This window comes from Megalobrama amblycephala, linkage group LG8, assembly GCF_018812025.1.
Source record: "Megalobrama amblycephala isolate DHTTF-2021 linkage group LG8, ASM1881202v1, whole genome shotgun sequence".
In the NCBI taxonomy this organism is placed as follows: domain Eukaryota; kingdom Metazoa; phylum Chordata; class Actinopteri; order Cypriniformes; family Xenocyprididae; genus Megalobrama; species Megalobrama amblycephala.
The window spans coordinates 12,612,983-12,632,422 of NC_063051.1; the positions used below are offsets into that span (position 1 = coordinate 12,612,983).

The 19,440-nt window shown below is 37.7% G+C and overlaps 1 protein-coding gene across 2 annotated transcripts in view; it reads left to right on the forward strand.

Moving 5' to 3' along the window:
- Positions 1-19,440, forward strand: part of itpr1a (inositol 1,4,5-trisphosphate receptor, type 1a) — a 39,050-nt gene that overhangs the window by 13,767 nt on the left and 5,843 nt on the right. The window contains exons 19-52 of one of the 2 annotated variants that reach the window (XM_048199375.1): positions 37-231; positions 318-569; positions 660-801; positions 1,416-1,563; positions 1,977-2,167; positions 2,317-2,443; positions 2,525-2,579; positions 2,662-2,827; positions 4,975-5,142; positions 5,248-5,325; positions 5,797-5,934; positions 6,033-6,158; positions 6,264-6,464; positions 6,586-6,701; positions 7,048-7,183; positions 7,286-7,411; positions 7,502-7,630; positions 7,721-7,841; positions 8,502-8,686; positions 10,199-10,347; positions 10,528-10,639; positions 11,758-11,793; positions 12,498-12,545; positions 12,784-12,910; positions 12,992-13,164; positions 13,322-13,505; positions 13,717-13,970; positions 14,227-14,427; positions 14,541-14,651; positions 15,424-15,519; positions 15,679-15,807; positions 18,535-18,630; positions 18,733-18,925; positions 19,232-19,354. In XM_048199375.1, the coding sequence (XP_048055332.1) occupies positions 37-231; positions 318-569; positions 660-801; positions 1,416-1,563; positions 1,977-2,167; positions 2,317-2,443; positions 2,525-2,579; positions 2,662-2,827; positions 4,975-5,142; positions 5,248-5,325; positions 5,797-5,934; positions 6,033-6,158; positions 6,264-6,464; positions 6,586-6,701; positions 7,048-7,183; positions 7,286-7,411; positions 7,502-7,630; positions 7,721-7,841; positions 8,502-8,686; positions 10,199-10,347; positions 10,528-10,639; positions 11,758-11,793; positions 12,498-12,545; positions 12,784-12,910; positions 12,992-13,164; positions 13,322-13,505; positions 13,717-13,970; positions 14,227-14,427; positions 14,541-14,651; positions 15,424-15,519; positions 15,679-15,807; positions 18,535-18,630; positions 18,733-18,925; positions 19,232-19,354 (4,832 nt within the window). The remainder of the gene's footprint in view (positions 1-36; positions 232-317; positions 570-659; positions 802-1,415; positions 1,564-1,976; positions 2,168-2,316; positions 2,444-2,524; positions 2,580-2,661; positions 2,828-4,974; positions 5,143-5,247; positions 5,326-5,796; positions 5,935-6,032; positions 6,159-6,263; positions 6,465-6,585; positions 6,702-7,047; positions 7,184-7,285; positions 7,412-7,501; positions 7,631-7,720; positions 7,842-8,501; positions 8,687-10,198; positions 10,348-10,527; positions 10,640-11,757; positions 11,794-12,497; positions 12,546-12,783; positions 12,911-12,991; positions 13,165-13,321; positions 13,506-13,716; positions 13,971-14,226; positions 14,428-14,540; positions 14,652-15,423; positions 15,520-15,678; positions 15,808-18,534; positions 18,631-18,732; positions 18,926-19,231; positions 19,355-19,440) is intronic. The other variant, XM_048199376.1, reaches the window with a different exon arrangement.

Consider the following 19,440-nt stretch of genomic DNA (forward strand, 5'->3'; position numbering starts at 1 on the left):
GGTGTGATATTGAATGAATGTGTGTTTGTGTGTCAGGCTTGTGTTATCACGGTTTGAGGTGGCAGGAACAGTGCTCGGTGAGAGCACAGAAGAGGAAGAGGAGGATGAAGAAGAGGTATGGTTGTTCTGGAAGGACAGTAGAGGAGAGGTGAAGAGTAAGAGCATCAGAGAGCTTGCACAGGACGCCAAAGAGGGACATACAGAGGACCAGGAAGTTATCAATTATTACAGGCATGCACACAAACACCTACATTTACATGAACATTTGATGAAAGAAAAAAATACATAGAAATAAAATGATAGCATCTCTCTTTCAGGTATCAGCTGAATTTGTTTGCACGGATGTGTCTGGATCGGCAGTACCTGGCCATTAACAAGATATCAGCACAACTGGATGTGGATCTGATTCTGCGTTGTATGTCAGACGAAGACTTGCCCTTTGACCTCAGAGCCTCATTCTGCCGCATGATGCTGCACATGCATGTAGACCGTGACCCTCAGGAGCAGGTCACCCCTGTCAAATATGCTCGACTGTGGTCGGAAATCCCTTCACAAATTGCCATTGATGAGTAAGTGGTTCACTTTAGAAACAGTAAACGGTGAAGCCCTTTTGGTTAGTGGTTTGTTTATTAGCCAGTCGTTTTCCTGTTTATGACCAGTTATGATAATGATGGGACATCACGTGATGAGGTGAAGGAGCGCTTCTCTCAGACAATGGAGTTTGTGGAGAATTACCTGCGGGATGTTGTGTGCCAGAGTTTCCCATTCTCAGACAAGGAGAAAAACAAGCTCACTTTTGAGGTGTGCCATTTATCAAACAGTTACACCACTGTATCTTATTCACTATGCACTCACAATCTAGATGCCAAATAACGCAGTACTGTGAGAATTTGAATTAAAATGAAAATTCTGTCACCATTTACTCACCCTCAAGTAGTTCCAAACCTGTATGAATTTTTTTGTTCTGCTGAACACAAACCAAACAGATCTCACCCCCCCCATTGACTACCATAGTATTTATTTTTCCTACTATGGTAGTCAATGGGGGGGCGAGATCTGTTTGGTTACTGACATTCTTCCAAATATCTTCCTTTGTGTTCAGCAGAACAAAGAATTTCATACAGGTTTGGAACTACTTGAGGGTGTGGTAAATGATGACAGAATTTTCATTTTTGAATGAACTATCCCTTTAAATAAATGCCATTGTTTTAGGCTCATTATAGCTTGCACCATAAAACGTTTTCCTGGTACAATTAACATTGTTTCTAGCTGCAGAACGCAGCATTTAAAAAAAAAAAAGAGATGTTATACAATAAAAATAAAATAAAAAAAGTTTTATATTTATAAAAATCAGTTCTTAGTAGAAGTTTTGCTTAAGGACACTTATTTTCTGACATACATTTCACTTTCTATAGGTGGTGAACCTGGCGAGAAACCTGATCTATTTTGGTTTCTATAACTTCAGTGATCTGCTGAGGTTGACCAAAATCCTGTTGGCAATCCTGGACTGTGTCCATATCAGCACCCCCTTCCCCATGAAGCTTGATAGAGATCCCGGTAAAGGTTAGAAACACCACAAGCTATGGGCTCTAAAGAAAATGCCTATAAATTAGCCTATAAATGTGCTTCACATGGTAACATCTCAATTAATTGATTTATTCAAGTCAAATATATTATTTATAATATTAAAATATTATTTAAAATATGTATTTATAATAATAATAATAATAATATAATAATACATATTTATCACTGAATCAACCTAAATACATTCAATTACACCAACAAAAATATCAAGGAGAAATAGCTCCTTAAGGTAACATTTACAGGTTACTTATTTTTAAAGTGTAGTTCAGAAAATAGCTTTCACTTCACGCAAAAACTAATGGAATAAAAACTAAAAACTCATGTTAAAATGGACAAAAATGTCAGTAACAGAAGCTCTAGTGTGAAAGTTGTCCTGTTTGTGTCTGTAGGAAGTAATGTGATGAGGTCCATCCATGGGGTGGGGGAGCTGATGACACAGGTGGTGTTGAGGGGTGGGGGATTTCTGCCAGTCACCCCCCACAACCCTCCCGACAGAGATGATGTTAAAGCCCAAAGTGAACCTCAGAAACAGGACATACTGGTGATGGACACCAAACTCAAGATCATTGAGATCCTGCAGGTATTAAAACACATCCTAGCGAATAAATGGATTGTAATGTTCCATATCATTTAATATTTGAGAAGTTCATGTCCTAAATGCCTAGGTAATGCAAAATTAGTTTTGTACAAGTACAAATACATGTTTTCAGTCTCTCATCTTCTGTGTAGTTCATTCTGAATGTGCGGTTGGACTACCGGATCTCCTGCCTGCTTTGTATCTTTAAGACAGAGTTTGATGAGAGCAACTCTCAAACAGAGCCGTCTGTAAGCCAGGACTCTACTGCCAGTGTTCAAGGTGAGATGAGCAAGTGTGTGTTTGTGTCAGTATCAGCTGGTATTGATAATATGGTGTGTGAATAACTCCTGTCTTTGTTAGGTGCGCTGGACTTTGAGCACATTGAAGAGCAGGCGGAGGGTATTTTTGGAGGGAGGTAAGAAGGCTGTGCTCATTGATAGTCTGTCTTATGTTTGTGTTATGTATGTGTGTAAATCTGTGTGTGTTTGTGTATGTAGTGAAGAGAACACCCCACTGGATCTTGATGATCATGGTGGCCGGACATTTCTGAGGGTCCTACTGCACCTGACCATGCATGACTATCCTCCACTGGTGTCACGAGCCCTTCACCTCCTCTTCCGACACTTTAGCCAACGCCAGGAGGTTTTACAAGCCTTTAAGCAGGTATTCATTCATTCATTCAATTATCCTTATAAAATGTGTATTTATACATTTTTAAATAAAGTTAAAAGGCCATCTTTTTATGTTATTCATATCGTATCTTTAGTCTTCTTCCCATTAATGGCAATAAACATGAATTTATTAGATAAATGTACAAACCCGATTCCAAAAAAGTTGGGACACTATACAAATTGTGAATAAAAACAGAATGCAATGATGTGGAAGTTTCAAATTTCAATATTTTATTCAGAATACAACATAGATGACATATCAAATGTTTAAACTGAGAAAATATATCATTTTAAGGGAAAAATAAGTTGATTTTAAATTTCATGGCATCAACACATCTCAAAAAAGTTGGGACAAGGCCATGTTTACCACTGTGTGGCATCCCCTCTTCTTTTTATAACAGTCTGCAAACATCTGGGGACTGAGGAGACAAGTTGCTCAAGTTTAGGAATAGGAATGTTGTCCCATTCTTGTCTAATACAGGCTTCTAGTTGCTCAACTGTCTTAGGTCTTCTTTGTCGCATCTTCCTCTTTATGATGCGCCAAATGTTTTCTATGGGTGAAAAATCTGGACTGGAGGCTGGCCATTTCAGTACCCGGATCCTTCTTCTACGCAGCCATGATGTTGTAATTGATGCAGTATGTGGTCTGGCATTGTCATGTTGGAAAATGCAAGGTCTTCCCTGAAAGAGCCGACGTCTGGATGGGAGCATATGTTGTTCTAGAACTTGGATATACCTTTCAGCATTGATGGTGCCTTTCCAGATGTGTAAGCTGCCCATGCCACACGCACTCAAGCAACCCCATACCATCAGATATGCAGGCTTCTGAACTGAGCGCTGATAACAACTTGTCTGTCCGGATGACATGACGTCCCAGTTTTCCAAAAAGAACTTCAAATTTTGATTCGTCTGACCACAGAACAGTTTTCCACTTTGCCACAGTCCATTTTAAATGAGCCTTGGCCCAGAGAAAACGCCTGCGCTTCTGGATCATGTTTTGATATGGCTTCTTTTTTGACCTATAGAGTTTTAGCCGGCAACGGCGAATGGTACGGTGGATTGTGTTCACCGGCAGTGTTTTCTGGAAGTATTCCTGAGCCCATGTTGTGATTTCCATTACAGTAGCATTCCTGTATGTCAGGGATGGGCAACTCCGGTCCTGGAGGGCCAGTGTCCTGCAGAGTTTAGCTCCAACCCTAATCAAACATACCTGAACCAGCTAATCAAGGTCTTCAGGATTAGTAGAAAGCTATAGGCAAGTGAGTTTTTATCAGGGATGGAGATAAACTCTGCAGGACACTGGCCCTCCAGGACCGGAGTTGCCCATCCCTGCTGTATGTGATGCAGTGCCGTCTAAGGGCCCGAAGATCACGGGCATCCAGTATGGTTTTCTGGCCTTGACCCTTACGCACAGAGATTGTTCCAGATTCTCTGAATCTTTGGATGATATTATGCACTGTAGATCATGATAACTTCAAACTCTTTGCAATTTTTCTCTGAGAAACTCCTTTCTGATATTGCTCCACTATTTTTCGCCGCAGCATTGGGGAAATTGGTAATCCTCTGCCCATCTTGACTTCTGAGAGACACTGCCACTCTGAGAGGCTCTTTTTATACCCAATCATGTTGCCAACTGACCTAATAAGTTGCAAATTGGTCCTCCTGCTGTTCCTTATATGTACATTTAACTTTTCTGGCCTCTTATTGCTACCTGTCCCAACTTTTTTGGAATGTATAGCTCTCATGAAATCCAAAATGAGCCAATATTTGGCATGACATTTCAAAATGTCTCACTTTCAACATTTGATATGTTATCTATATTCTATTGTGAATAAAATATTTAAGTTTATGAGATTTGTAAATTATTGCATTCCTTTTTTATTCACTATTTGTACAGTGTCCCAACTATTTTGGAATTGGGTTTGTACTATTTTTGTTCAGTTTAATAAATATTATAAATATTAATGGTTATTTCACTCTTTGATTATTCATATTTGTTAAAAAAATAACTTAAAAATATTTTATTTTTATAGAAAAATAAACCCTTGGATATAGTGCCCAAAGCTGAAGAAAGCACCCAGTAATTCACATGAATAATACCATTATAATAGATGAACATTTTCTATTGTATCTGTCCAGGTTCAGCTTCTGGTGACCAGTCAGGATGTGGACAATTACAAACAGATCAAGTCAGATCTGGACCAGCTGAGGTCTATAGTAGAGAAATCAGAGCTGTGGGTGTATAAGAGACAGGGATCAGACTCAGGACTGGACCCTGGAGAGGTCAACACTGAAGCTCACCACAAGGTTAGGACTTGCTCCCGATATGATCTGTCGGAAGAAAATGAAGAAGCAACATAATGTATCTTTTTCAAAGCCTACTGAATTATATGATGAATTCTGCTCCAACAGGGGGTCATCAACTCAAGTAGATCAGAGAAACCCAAAGTGGAGAGTACAAGCAGCTCAAACTACAGAGTCGTAAAAGAGGTGCACTTTGTTTTTCTTTTAATGGAGTTTGTAGGTTTTGACAAGAAAGCAGGATGTTTGGCAAAGTAGGGTTGTCAAAAGTACAAATTTTCGATACCAAGTCGGTACTGAAATTTAAAAAATGTGACAATACCAGCATTTCCCCCTAGCATTTTGAGCACTGTTGAGCAGGTTCTGAAACATCTCTAATTGGCCATTGTGTTCATGTGCTCAACAGATATGTCTGTTATCAGTTATCAACGCACTGTTGTAAATAGACATTGTTTGAAAGCAGGCGTTTATCAGCGGATCCGTCTATCAGCAGATATATTAGGGATCCTAATGTAAGCGCTTGATGAAGAGAGTCAAAGATGTCTATCGTCACATTTTTAAAAAATTTTTTACCGACTTGGTACCGAAATCGATACTTTTGACAATCCTACTGTGAAGTAATTCTTATGTTTGAAAGTATTGTTATGTTTGTGTGTGTAGATCCTGCTGAGGCTGAGCAAATTGTGTGTCTTGGAGGGCATCTCTGGCAAGAAGAATAAGAAACAACAGCAGCGGCTCCTCAGGAACATGGGAGCTCACAGTGTGGTCCTGGAACTCTTGCAGATCCCTTACGAGAAGGTGCGTGACAGCCTTTGTGTTAGTGAATGGGTTAGCATTCACCATTAAGCACTTGATAGAGATTTAAATGTTTTCATGTGTGTTTGTTGAAATTTTAGGGAGAGGATATTCAGATGCAGGAGATTATGACTTTAGCCCATCAGTTCCTTCAGAACTTCTGTGCTGGAAATCAACAGAATCAGGCACTTCTACACAAACACATTAATCTGTTCCTCAACCCTGGGGTGAGAGCAATCACAAATAAACACATTTTTATATGTGCATTTCAGCTGTTCTTCGTTTAATTCTCTGTCCCTCTCCTTATCTTTCTTTCTCTTTCCGTTTTCTAGATTCTTGAGGCAGTGACCATGCAACATATCTTCATGAATAATTTCCAGTTGTGTAGTGAGATTAACGAGCGGGTGGTGCAGCACTTTGTGCACTGCATCGAAACACATGGCCGCAGTGTCCACTACCTCAAGTTCCTGCAAACCATCGTCAAGGCTGAGAACAAGTTCATCAAGAAATGTCAAGACATTGTCATGGCTGAGGTCTGTGGGCCAGTCACATTTTTGAGATTACAAGCCCCATTTTACCACTTTTCTGCACTGTTTTTCTCAAAATAGCGAAGACTGTTCTTACTGAAATAATTTGTGTGTAATTTTTGTGTAGTTGGTGACAGCAGGTGAGGATGTGCTGGTGTTTTATAATGACCGGGCATCTTTTCAATCATTGGTCCAAATGATGCGTCTTGAGAGGGAACGACTTGACGAGAGCAGTGCACTCAGGTACGGAGGTGCTTTTTTTATGTCCCTGTCTCCACTCTAATAATACTTCTAAATGTAAACACTATATAAAAAATGGAAATGCTGTACAAATATACAAATGTTAGTATGCTAATATAATGTAATATGATATAATATAATTTGTACTTTAACTAGTATTTTTTTTACAATCTCTCTCTCTATATATATATGTAATTATATGTTATGTATCTATATGTTATTTATCTCTGCACTGGGGAGCAGAAAGCATGTCATTTATGTTTTACAAAATCATACAAAGTTTGTAAGCTTTTTCCTGCTAAATATTTGCCATCATAGGTATCAGATTTGTTTTCACTGGCTCTTGCAGGTATCATATTCACTTAGTGGAGTTGCTGGCTGTGTGCACTGAAGGGAAGAACGTCTACACTGAGATCAAATGCAACTCCCTGCTCCCCCTCGATGATATTGTACGTGTGGTCACACATGAGGACTGCATCCCTGAGGTGTGTGTGGCAGGGCTAGAAGTGTTCTTTTATTGCATTATAACAGAATTCATTTGTAGATCTGTGTGACTATAAGATGTGAATATATTACTTTATATGTAGGTGAAGATGGCCTATGTGAACTTCCTGAATCACTGCTATGTTGATACAGAGGTTGAGATGAAGGAGATCTACACCAGCAATCACATGTGGAAACTTTTTGATGATTTCCTGGTGGACATCTGCAGAGTAAGTCTAAACACTCACTGATATAATATATACTTATATAGACTTATAATGTGGTCTTGATGATCACACATTCAACAATACTTCTTGTAGGTGTGCAATAACACGAGTGACCGTAAGCACGCCGACACAGTTCTAGAGCGCTACGTTACTGAGACCATCATGAGCATCGTCACCACCTTTTTCAGCTCACCGTTCTCAGACCAGAGCACAAGTTTGCAGGTAACACACAGTGTCTTCCAGCAGCCCAGTACATCTCAGCATCATTTAGACCATCTGTAAGAGTGACATCAATCTCTGTTTGTGTCTCAGACCCGACAGCCAGTGTTTGTGCAGCTACTGCAGGGAGTTTTCCGTGTGTATCACTGCAACTGGCTGCTCCCAGGTCAGAAGGGGAATGTGGAAGCCTGCATCAAAGTGCTGAGTGACGTGGGTAAGAGCATCAGATCCACCAGCTTTTTGTAACTTTCTTAATATTAACTTCAATTGTATTATTGTGTCGTATCATAAGATTATAATCTTAAAAGTAGTGCCAAAAACATTTGTAGAACTGTGAATCTCAACCTTTTTGACCTTGTTTCCTATTTCTATTGTAATTATGACAAAGCTGCTTGTTTTAAAAAAAAACTTGGAATATTAATATATATAATTAATTAACCACAGCTGTTTTTCAATTTAAATGTTACATTTTTACATTCATATTTTATTTTTTTATTGAATTTCAGTTTACATCTTTTAATCTTTTTAATCTTTAATTTTTTTTATTGTTTAGCATTTTAATTTAGATTACATTTTGATTATTTTAACATATTAATAATAATTTATTAATTTTAATACCTTTTTAATCATCTTGAGGCCTCCTTGGAAGTTTGCTGAGGCCCCTAGTGGGCCCTGGCCCCCTGATTGAGTACCACTGTTCTAGAAAGTTGTATGGTGCCGAACTAGTGGCACCAAACAGAATAGCCAAAAAAAGAAAAAAAAAATTAGATACAAATATATTTGTGTTGGAGCTCCTTCTTGTTTGTTTTCCATGCATTTTGCATAAATGTATGTCCCTTAATGTGCGTGTCTTTTACTGTTTTGAACTGTGTAGCCAAAGGCAGAGCCATAGCCATTCCTGTGGATCTGGACTGTCAGGTGAATAATCTGTTCATGAAGTCCAACAACATAGTGCAGAAAACAGCCCTCAGCTGGAGACTCTCCGTCCGCAATGCTACACGAAGAGATTCCGTTCTGACCACCTCCCGAGACTATCGCAACATCATTGAAAGACTCCAGGTAAATGAGTGATATTGCAGATGTTTTCAACACCTAGTTAGCTGCCTGTGAAGACAGCTTAATTTTAGTCAAATTCTAAGGTAGTGTCACATGTATTCTTTTAGTCCCAGAATGCATTCCAATGAGGTACAGAGATAATAAATTATTAAAGCTGCAGTCCGTAACTTTTTTTGGTTAAAATGATCCAAAATCAATTTTGAGCAAGTACATAACCAGCCAGTGTTCAAAACTATCTCATGATCTTATCTTGACTCACAACGGTAAGCTTGTAATAATATTTTATAATAAGAGCGACATGGTGGATTTCCGCGGGAAATTCGAGCATGCAGCAGTTCGTCTGTGCATCATGTCACGTCCGTAAACAGAAAGGAAGGAGTCCAGGCTAGTCGGTTTTATCACGTGAGGATGCTGCTTGTAGCGGAGCATTTATAGCCTATTCTCATAGCACCTGAAATAATTAAACATCATTTTGATGGCGGATTGTAATCCAGAAAGATCCAAATGACAATCATCAGTGACAACTGGAGATTCACCCGTAGTCATAAAGCAAAAGACTTTGAACTGTTGAGTGGCTACAGAAATTGAAATCTACAGGTAATGCTAATACACACTAAATACACAGTCACGCACTGCTGATGTTGTTAACATTAACGATTTGAGAACAAAGTATAACAGTAATAATAATTTGCACGGTTTGACGTAATCCGAGCTAAGCGATCGTTAGATTTAATAATCATTGGCAGCGTGATTTACTGTAGGCCTAATACTTTTTTCCTCAGTTGGTCAGAACAAAAGTGGCAGAAATGTTACTTACTTGTTCAGTTGATATTTTCCAGTGAAAATTCTTATATTGGTCATACTTTCAAGATGTAGAATCTGTGATTCTGAAGTACAGTATCCACCGGTGACTGACAGCAAGCATAAGATTCATCCGCGCTGACGAGCTGTGCCGTTGCACAATGCACGTACAGATTGTACGTGTATGTGCAGTATGACTGCAATTGCAGGTTTCAAACAGAGATGGCGACAAAGAGGAAAAATGGCGGACTGCAGCTTTAATAAACATATATTTTATTCAATACTAAAATTAATTGATAATCCATTAAACATAGATTTTTTTTAATATATGTGTGCTATGTATTTTATGCTTATTAGAATATTGTGCAGCTATCTTAAATACATGTTTAGTTTAGTCTCCCATAGGCAAGTGCTATTTGTGTGGAGTTATTATCTTTGTAAGACATTCCAAATTGTTTACTTGTGAGTTTCAGTGATGGTTACGATGCTCCATCAGAAAAATGCTGCCTAGGTAGACAGTGACGCAGCTTATTATGTTTCAGAACAGAGCTATGATGTCTGTTTGTCTTGTCAATGATCACCTGTGTCTCTCGTTTAATTCCTATTAAACCTGCATTCCATTGTTTTGCCTCAGTGCCTTACTTTGGTAGTGTGTGTGGTGAATGTGTGCTTTTGTGTGTGTTTGTGTATTTGTGTGTGCATGTGTGTCTCTAGGATATTGTGTCTGCCTTGGAGGAGCGGTTGAGGCCTCTGGTTCAGGCTGAGTTGTCTGTATTGGTGGATGTTCTCCATCGTCCAGAACTACTGTTCCCAGAGCACACTGAAGCCCACCGCAAGTGTGAGAGTGGAGGCTTTATTTGCAAGTATGATAAGTTCTTGTTGCCTAAAAAATAATGTGATACTTCATATAACATAAATAATAAAATACTATATTATATTATAGGTTAATATACGGATTAATTGTAAATTATATTACTATTTTATTATACGTCATTGCTTATGTTTTAATTACATTGGCAAACTTTTATCTCCTTTTTGTATAGATTGATAAAACATACCAAGCAACTTCTAGAGGAAAATGAGGAGAGGCTTTGTATCAAAGTTCTGCAGACACTCAGAGAGATGATGACCAAAGACAGAGGATATGGAGAGAAGGTATTTAACACAACAAACAGTAATAAAAGGACTAAGAGAAGAGTTTAAAAAAACTATGATCTTAAGGTATAATACAGATGTGATAGCAAAACATCTTAAAGGATTAGTTCGCTTTCAAATGAAAATTACCCCAAGTTTTACTCACCCTCAAGCCGTCCTAGGTGTATATGACTTTCTTCTTTCTGATGAACACAATCAGAAAGAAATATTAATAAATATCCTGATGCATCTGAGCTTCATAATGGCAGTGAGCGATACCAATGAGCTGAAGAAAGTGCCTCCATCCACATCCATCCATCCATCATAAACGTGTACTCCACATGGCTCCGGGTGGTTAATAAAGGCCTTCTGAAGTGAAGCGATGCGTTTGTGTAAAAAAAAAAATTTAACGAGTTATGAAGTAAAATATTTAGACCGCCTTCTGTATTCAAGTTACGAAGAAAGTGTAAACTGGCGTCATGTCGATTTTTACACTTTTTTTGAGTTTTACAGAGTTTTACACTTTCTTTGTAAGTAGAATATGGAAGGCGGTCTGGCGGAAGCTAGATATTTTACTTCATAACTTGTTAAATATAGATTTTTTTTTTTTTTTTACACAAACGTATCACTTTGCTTCAGACGGCCTTTATTAACCCCCCGGAGCCGTGTGAAGTACGTTAATGATGGATAGATGTGGATGGAGACACTTTCTTCAGTTTATACTCATTGGTATCACTCACTTCCATTATAAAGCTCGGATGCGTCAGGATATTTATTAATATATCTCCGATTATGTTCATGAGAAAGAAAAAAGTCATATACAACTAGGATGGCTTGAGGATGAGTAAAGCTTGGGGTAATTTTCATTTGAAAGTGAACTAATCCTTTAAGTGTTGTGATAAGTTGATGGTATTGTCCTCTACACGTACTGTCTTCATTTGTAGTGTCTGCATGTGTGATCTTAATCACAAATGCAAGTCCTGTAAGAGCATGTTTACTTAACTTAGAGTTGATGATCACATCTCCTCTGTTATGTCTTTCTGTTGCCACTCGCTGTTGTCACTAATACAGTAGTTACTGGCTTAATTTGAAGAATGTCCACTCTTTCATTAACCCCGTCCTTCACTCCTCTTTTTCAGCTACTGGGATTTGATGATGAGATGGATGTCACTGAGGTTGTCCTCTTTTTGTCATTCATCCCATCTTCCCCTTGTTTATTTATCATCTGTTTATCTTCATTCTTTTTCCATCCTTGAGAGTATACACATATTTTGTTAGATGGTGTGTCCCCTAAAACCCTTTGTTACCAATAAACAAAAGCAAATCATGATTTTGCCAAGACATTGTGTGAAAGAAAGAGTATTTATAAGAAGAGCAAGCCCTTTAATGTGCATAACTTCCTTTTTCAATAAAAAAAAAAAAAAAATGTTTTTCAAACCATTTTGTGGTGCTTTAATAGTGCTGCTTATACAGTATGGTTATAATAAAATTAGTATTCGTTCTTAAATATTTAAAAAAATCTTTGTGAGCTTACCTTAATATTTACAAACTATTTGGTTAATAACTGAATATTTGGACAGTTGGGATATTAAGTGTTATGTAACAGACATTTTATTCTGACCGTAACATTCACATCTTGTACTTAAACTCTCCACTGACATTTCTGCTCTACTCTTCTATATCCCATTCTATATTATCCTAATGTTATTTATAAATCTCTTGCACATCACTAGCTAGATCACTATGAGCTGACCATATAATTTTGGTCATTATTATAACACACAAGCATGCTGCTAGGATAGATTTGGAGATTGCTGCATGATGATACTCTACTAACTCTGTGTTAGTGTTCTGTTGTCCACTCTGCTCACTCACTCAGGTGGTGGATGTCAGTCTGCCACCCAAACAGCTGGAGGATCGGAGGAGGGTAGGTCACTAACATCACCTAACCCTGCTCTTTAACTACACACCTGTACCTCTCAGCTGCCCCGGTTCAACAACTATTATTCCTTTAATATTAATCCTATTTATTTGTATAGCGCTTATAATACATATTGTTCTAAGAAATAATGTTTTACAGCCTTGCGGGGAGCAAGCTAAAGCTACAATGGCAAAGAAAAAAATCCCCCAAAAATCTGAAACACACACTCTCACACTCATCACAGGGGGAGGCCCTTCGGCAGCTGCTCGTCAATCGTTACTATGGCTTCAGGAGTGGTGGGAGGAGAGAGAGTCTGACCTCCTTCAGTAACTCTGCCCTAACACCAGTCGGACCAATCAAGAGCCAGTCAGGTGAGTTAATTTTTCATTGTACCTTCTGGGAACATTTGTGATATGTTTGTGATATGTTTTTGTGTGTTTGTATGACTTCAGGGGGTTTGAGTAGGGCTGAGATGTCACTGATGGAGGTGCAGTGCCATCTGGACCGCGAAGGCGCTTCTGACCTTGTCATTGATCTCATCATGAATACTACCAGTGACCGTGTCTTCCACGAAAGCATCCTATTGGCCATCGCACTGTTGGAGGGTGGGAACACCATCATACAGGTCAGATAAGCCTGTCAGTAAAGTGAGAAAGTGATATAATCGAATGTTATGGTATTATGCTATGTTAGGTCAGTTCTGAAATACATTTAAGTTTTCCATAGAACATTACATATTAATATAATGATGGATTTATGTTTGTATTTTTATCTCGTTGCAGCATTCCTTCTTCAAACGGTTAACAGACGACAAGAATTCCGAAAAGTTTTTCAGGGTGTTTTATGACAGAATGAAAGCGGCTCAGCTTGAGATAAAAGCCACGGTTACTGTCAACACCAGTGACCTGGGCAACAAGCGCCGTGATGACAACACTCCAGACAAAGATACCCCACAACGCCGGAGAGGTCTGGCCTGTCAATACTTTTTTATACAAGTTCATATGCTATCTGTCTTTAAAATAATTGCCATTTGGTTTCATATTTTGTTTTCTAAAGCAATGATATTTATCGTTTAGTGTCCAAATACTTAAGTATGTTGCTATTAAATTTGATATAGCACTTAATGAAAAGATCTGTCATTATGATGAGATTCAAAGCCTCTTTTTTTTCTCTCCAGGAAAAGATTCAGGTGTTGTGGTGACTGATGATGCTCGTGAGCAGTTGCTGGAGGCATCTGCTGTGACTAAGAAGGCCTTCGGTTCGTATCGACGAGATGCTGATCCTGAGGAGGTTTATGGCGCTGCTGATGGAGACAAAGGGGGCGGAGATAAAGGAACGGAGCAGGGAGAGATGAGCCCTGTCATTCTCATCATGCAACCAATCCTACGCTTCCTACAGCTGCTGTGCGAGAATCACAATCGAGACCTGCAGGTATGTGTGTGATTGTCTGCTTCTCCTTCTGTCACATTTATATCTCTTTTTATTGTTCTGGGCTGATTAGAGGTCCACTACCTGACCTGAGCCTGAATTAATTCAACACACTGTTTTTGGGTTCAAACTTTCTACCAATATTGTGTTGGGTCATAGGGTCTTGTTTATGGACTGTGTGCTGTTTTTCGATATATTGGTTTGGTCTGGTTCTGTACATCATATATGTTTAAAACTTCTTATATCTTTTTTCCTGCAGAATTTTCTGCGCTGTCAGAACAACAAGAACAATTATAACCTGGTGTGTGAGACCCTGCAATTCCTCGACTGTATCTGTGGAAGCACCACAGGAGGCCTGGGGCTGTTAGGACTCTATATCAACCAGCATAATGTGGCTCTCATTAATCAGACTGTAGAGAGCCTCACTGAATACTGTCAAGGGCCCTGCCATGATAACCAGGCATGTACACAAACATTAACACAATCATAATTTTTTGCATTTATTACCTTTCCATCACTCATAAACATACTTCCCATATTGAATGTGTCCTGTTATATGCATTTTTTTTGCAGAATTGCATCGCCACCCATGAATCTAATGGCATAGACATAATTATTGCGTTGATTCTGAATGATATTAATCCACTGGGCAGAAAGAGGATGGATCTGGTTCTAGAATTAAAGGTACATCACTTGAATCTTAAAGGGTTAGTTCACCCAAAAATGAAAATTCCAAACCCGTACGACCTTTGTTCATCTTCGGAACACAAATCAAGATATTTTTGATGAAATTCGAGAGTTCTCTGACCCCTGCATAGACAGCAATTTAATTACCACTTTCAAGGCCCAGAAAAGTACTAAATACATCGTTAAAAAGTACACACAAAAGTATTCTTGTCGCTTCATAAAATTAAGGTTGAACCACTGTAGTCACATGGACTATTAATTGACAAAATAACAACATTCTCATCTCTTGGTAACATCAAATTTAACAATGCAAATTGGTCAGGCCTCAAGTCCTATAAAGCAGTTCTTCTCAACCCTTCAAAAGACAATTTTTGAAGGCCCCCAAGATATTTTTGGTACTTCTTCTGTGAGTACTCTTAATTGCTTTTTATTTACAAAAAACTAGGAGTGGTAATATATTAAAGGTGCTCTAAGCGATCCTGGGTCGAGTAACTTCCTGTTGACGTTCGAAGTGTTGTCAAACAAAACAGAGGCTAGCTAGACCCTCCCTCCTCCTCCTCCTCCCCCTGCCCTCCGTGCTTCCTGAAACAAAAATCATTCTTGTCGGTTATTGGCTGGAGACCGCGTTTTTTACAGTGTGTTCAGGGGACAGTCAGCTATCGGATAGTGAGGAGATGTTTGCTGTATGTGACAAAAAATGTTTAATCTTTTAAAAAAAGGTTTAATCTTTTTATTACCAATACATTTACATTATTGTACTTTTTCTTAGAATAATGCATCTAAGCTACTGCTGGCCATCATGGAGAGCCGTCACGACAGCGAGAACGCAGAAAGAATCCTGTACAACATGAGACCAAAAGAACTAGTGAGTATGTTAGTTATTATGCCAGAATATCCTGCTTCACTCATTGCTTTAACTATACCTTGGAGTCATTCTATGTAGACAGATAGTAAACCATCAACATTAACATTCTTTGGATACAACATTTGCACAACCCTAGCTGTGTGTGTGTTCCTGTTCAAGGTGGAGGTGATGAAAATGGCCTACCAGCAGGGGGAGACAGAATATGAGGATGAGGAACAGGAGAATGGAGAGGACCATGCTGCTTCGCCACGCAATGTTGGACACAACATCTATATCCTTGCACATCAGGTACACCCACACACTCCAGCACATATGATCAAACTTAACTTTTGTCACATCTGCAAGTGTAGGATATAAGGAAAACATTTGCCGGCTATAAATATTTCCAGCTGTGAAACTGTATTTTGCAATATATGATAAATTTTAAACTATGGCAAAAGATGCAAATAGATTTCCTGATTTACAAATGTGCATTGTAAGACATTTAAAGGCCAACAAATGGATAACAATAGCTTTAAAATCATGTCAGTGGGCAAAAGCATGAAATATTTGTTAAGCTAATGGATTTTTAAACATGAGAATCAGGTTAAATGTTGGAATGAAAGATCAACGCTACAAACTGGAAAAATATTAGAGGCTAGTTTATGTTTATTGTTGACAATGCACATAGTCCAAACAGGAATGGCCTTAAATAAGAAAAGTTTCAATACCTGCTCTTCCTCTCTCATCTCTATCACCTTCTCTTTCTTTTTCTCTCAGTCTCCTTATCCTGTGCTGTATTTCTTCCCCTCCCAAAACTGAGCTACAGTCTTTTTATTTTCGTCTGTGTCAGTGAAAAAAATAAACATAGTGTCAACTGATATTTATGTTTTATGAATCATTTTCTTAGACAAGTGAATTTACTGAAGGATGCCAGGAAAGCTAGGTAACTTAAATTAATTCACAAGATGTGCATATTCTTTCATTATTAATCTTATGTCTATAATAAAAATGGCTTTGTTAATGTTTATTTTTTCATAACATTGACAGTTACAAATTATATTAAATGAATCATGTAAATTGAAATTCAAAATGGCGAAATTAGACAAAAGTTTTAGTTTGCATATCTTATTATTTCTGTCGGTCGTTTAACATTTCTATTGTTAAACAGCTGCCAAATATTAAATGTTTAGTTTAGGGCTGCAACAACGAATCGATAAAATCGATAAAATTCGATTATTAAAAGAGTTGGCAACGAATTTCATTATCGATTCGTTGTGTCGCGCGACTATTACGCCTCTCAATAAGACGCGGAGATGTTTGAGTATAAAAAAGCGCGGTTGAGCGCGAAGCAGAGAGGAGCAAAAATAATTAAATAAACAGCAGAGCGGAGGTAGAGGAAAGACCATCGGAGAGTAAGCAAGTTTGTGAATATTTTTAATAAACAAGGAAAAACAAAATAATAGCGATCCATCTGTCATTCAGTGTTATTGTGGCTGCGTTCACATGCAAGACGCGTCGCTATGGAAACATTAAAGGCAAACGTTCTAAAATAACGGTCGCCTTAAAACTCACTCTGGGGGGACAGTTAGAATATTTTAAACTCACGCTCGAAAGGGTTAATATTAATCAAACAACAAAAGACAGAGAAAATCACTCACTGCTCTTTAGCTTTAATAAGGATTTATTATATATTAATTATATTTAATCCATAAGGAATGTTGTATGCAAGTTGTTATAAAGAATGCATATATCATTCATTGAAAAGAAGACATTGTGTTCTTCTTTAGAAGGAGTGGTTTTATTTAATTATAAGATAATATTTTTTTTATGTCCCAGCAGTTAAATCTGTGTCTGTATTGCATGTTCAAATTTTAATATTATTCATATTAATAGGTTAATACAGTAGATGTTTTCTCCAGGAGTATATATAATGGGTTTGGAAATTTTAGAGAAATTCTTAATGCATTACAATTTAACTAAACCCATTAGATTTAGTCAACTAAAATCTTGTGATATTTAGTCAACTACTAAAACAATTCAAATGACTAAAACATGATTAAAACTGAATGGCATTTTAGTCAAAAGACTATGAATAAAACTAAATAAAAATTTGCTGTCATAATTAACACTGATCTGTTGTCATGTATTTATTCTGTGCTTTATCCCATATCAGTTATTGTTGACAAATATATTTGGGAGTGAGTGAGTGTAGTGTAGAGAAGAAGTTCTACCGTTCAAAAAAATCCTGTTAAGTTTACTGATTTTTATTTTTATTTATTTAAAAAAAAAAAAGATGTATTGTTCTGACAGCTCAGGTCCCTTTAAACAAAAATATACATCTTTTTGTGCACTTTATTTTTTTTTAAAAAAAAAAAAAAAACTATATATTTGGCAGATGTAAAGCATACATGTGTATGTTTTTTTGTGTTAGTTCATTTGTTTTTTGTTTTTTATTACTTTAACAGCTCAGGGATGTTAAAAGAGCAATCTGTTTTTGCACGTTCTGAGGATTTTTTGCACTGTCAGTTCTGTTTTTGAATAAAAGGTTGGAAATTAATGTTTTTTCCCCGATTCATCGATTAATCGTAAAAATAATCGACAGATTAATCGATTATTTAAATAATCGTTAGTTGCAGCCCTAGTTTAGTTTAGCTACTTACTTACATCTTATCTCCCACTTTATGACCGTTAACTGAAATGTTGTTGCTGGAATTCGTCCTCAGCATCATCTGTGAACATAAAGCCTGCCTACTTTGATTTGATTGGTCATCTCAAACATTTTGACATTGATGATCTTATGCATCTCAGACGAGAAATCAGTAATCTTGGCATTGTGCAATATCCTTACACCACCAATGCAGAGTTAATATTAGGCAATTATCTCACAACCTTTATTATATACACCTCAAAAAATACTGATGTCTGGACCCCAATGGTGGGTACTGCCCTGACCATAATGCCAAACGGCATATCTCTTTATCTAAGAGCACTTCATTAGATCATTGTTGTGATCTGATTAACCTGCCATTTCAGCTGTCGCGTCACAATAAGGAGTTACAAATACTGCTAAAACCAGGCGGGGAGGACCAGGCCCTGGAGTATTACACAAAACACACCGCACAGATAGAGGTAAAACACTCAAATGCTTTTAACATCAAATCTTGATATACATGTTGTTTGTTTTTAAAATCTCATCTTTGCATGTGCTCTTTTATGTGTTTATATACACAGATAGTCCGCCAGGATCGCACTATGGAACAGATTGTGTTTCCTGTACCGAATATCTGCTCTTTTCTGACAAATGAATCCAAGCTGCGTGTCTACTATGGTACAGAGAGAGACGAACAGGGCAGTAAAATAAATGACTTCTTCCTGCACGCAGACGACCTCTTCAATGAAATGAGGTGGCAGAAAAAACTAAGAGGTAAATGTGTGTTTGCTTGGTTTTGTTTGCATGTTCATTCTCTAGTGTTTCATTTTAGTGTTTGAAAATGGTTTAATTCAGCCCCTTCTTCTCTATTTATATGTTAGATGTACATTCACTTTAACCATTCTTATTAGTTGCAAAATTGGTACTACTAATGTTTTTTCAATGTTTTATATTGTCTTTTTTATTGTAAAAATGATATGCTATACACTGAGCCATTCTAAGCAACTAGTTGTTTAATTGTACATGAGGAGCTTTCTATATCATAATTTCTGAAATATATCCCTTTCATTTTGTTTTTAGCACAGCCAGTACTGTACTGGTGTAGCCGGAACATGTCGTTCTGGAGTAATGTGTCTTTTAACCTGGCTGTTCTCATTAATCTTTTGGTGGCGTTCTTCTACCCTCTGGATGGAATGAGCGAAAGTGAGCTCCCTCTATAGTGTCCTCACGATTCAGCCTTTCTTTCCACAATATCCCTGACCTGTGTTTGAACATTTACACTGTACATG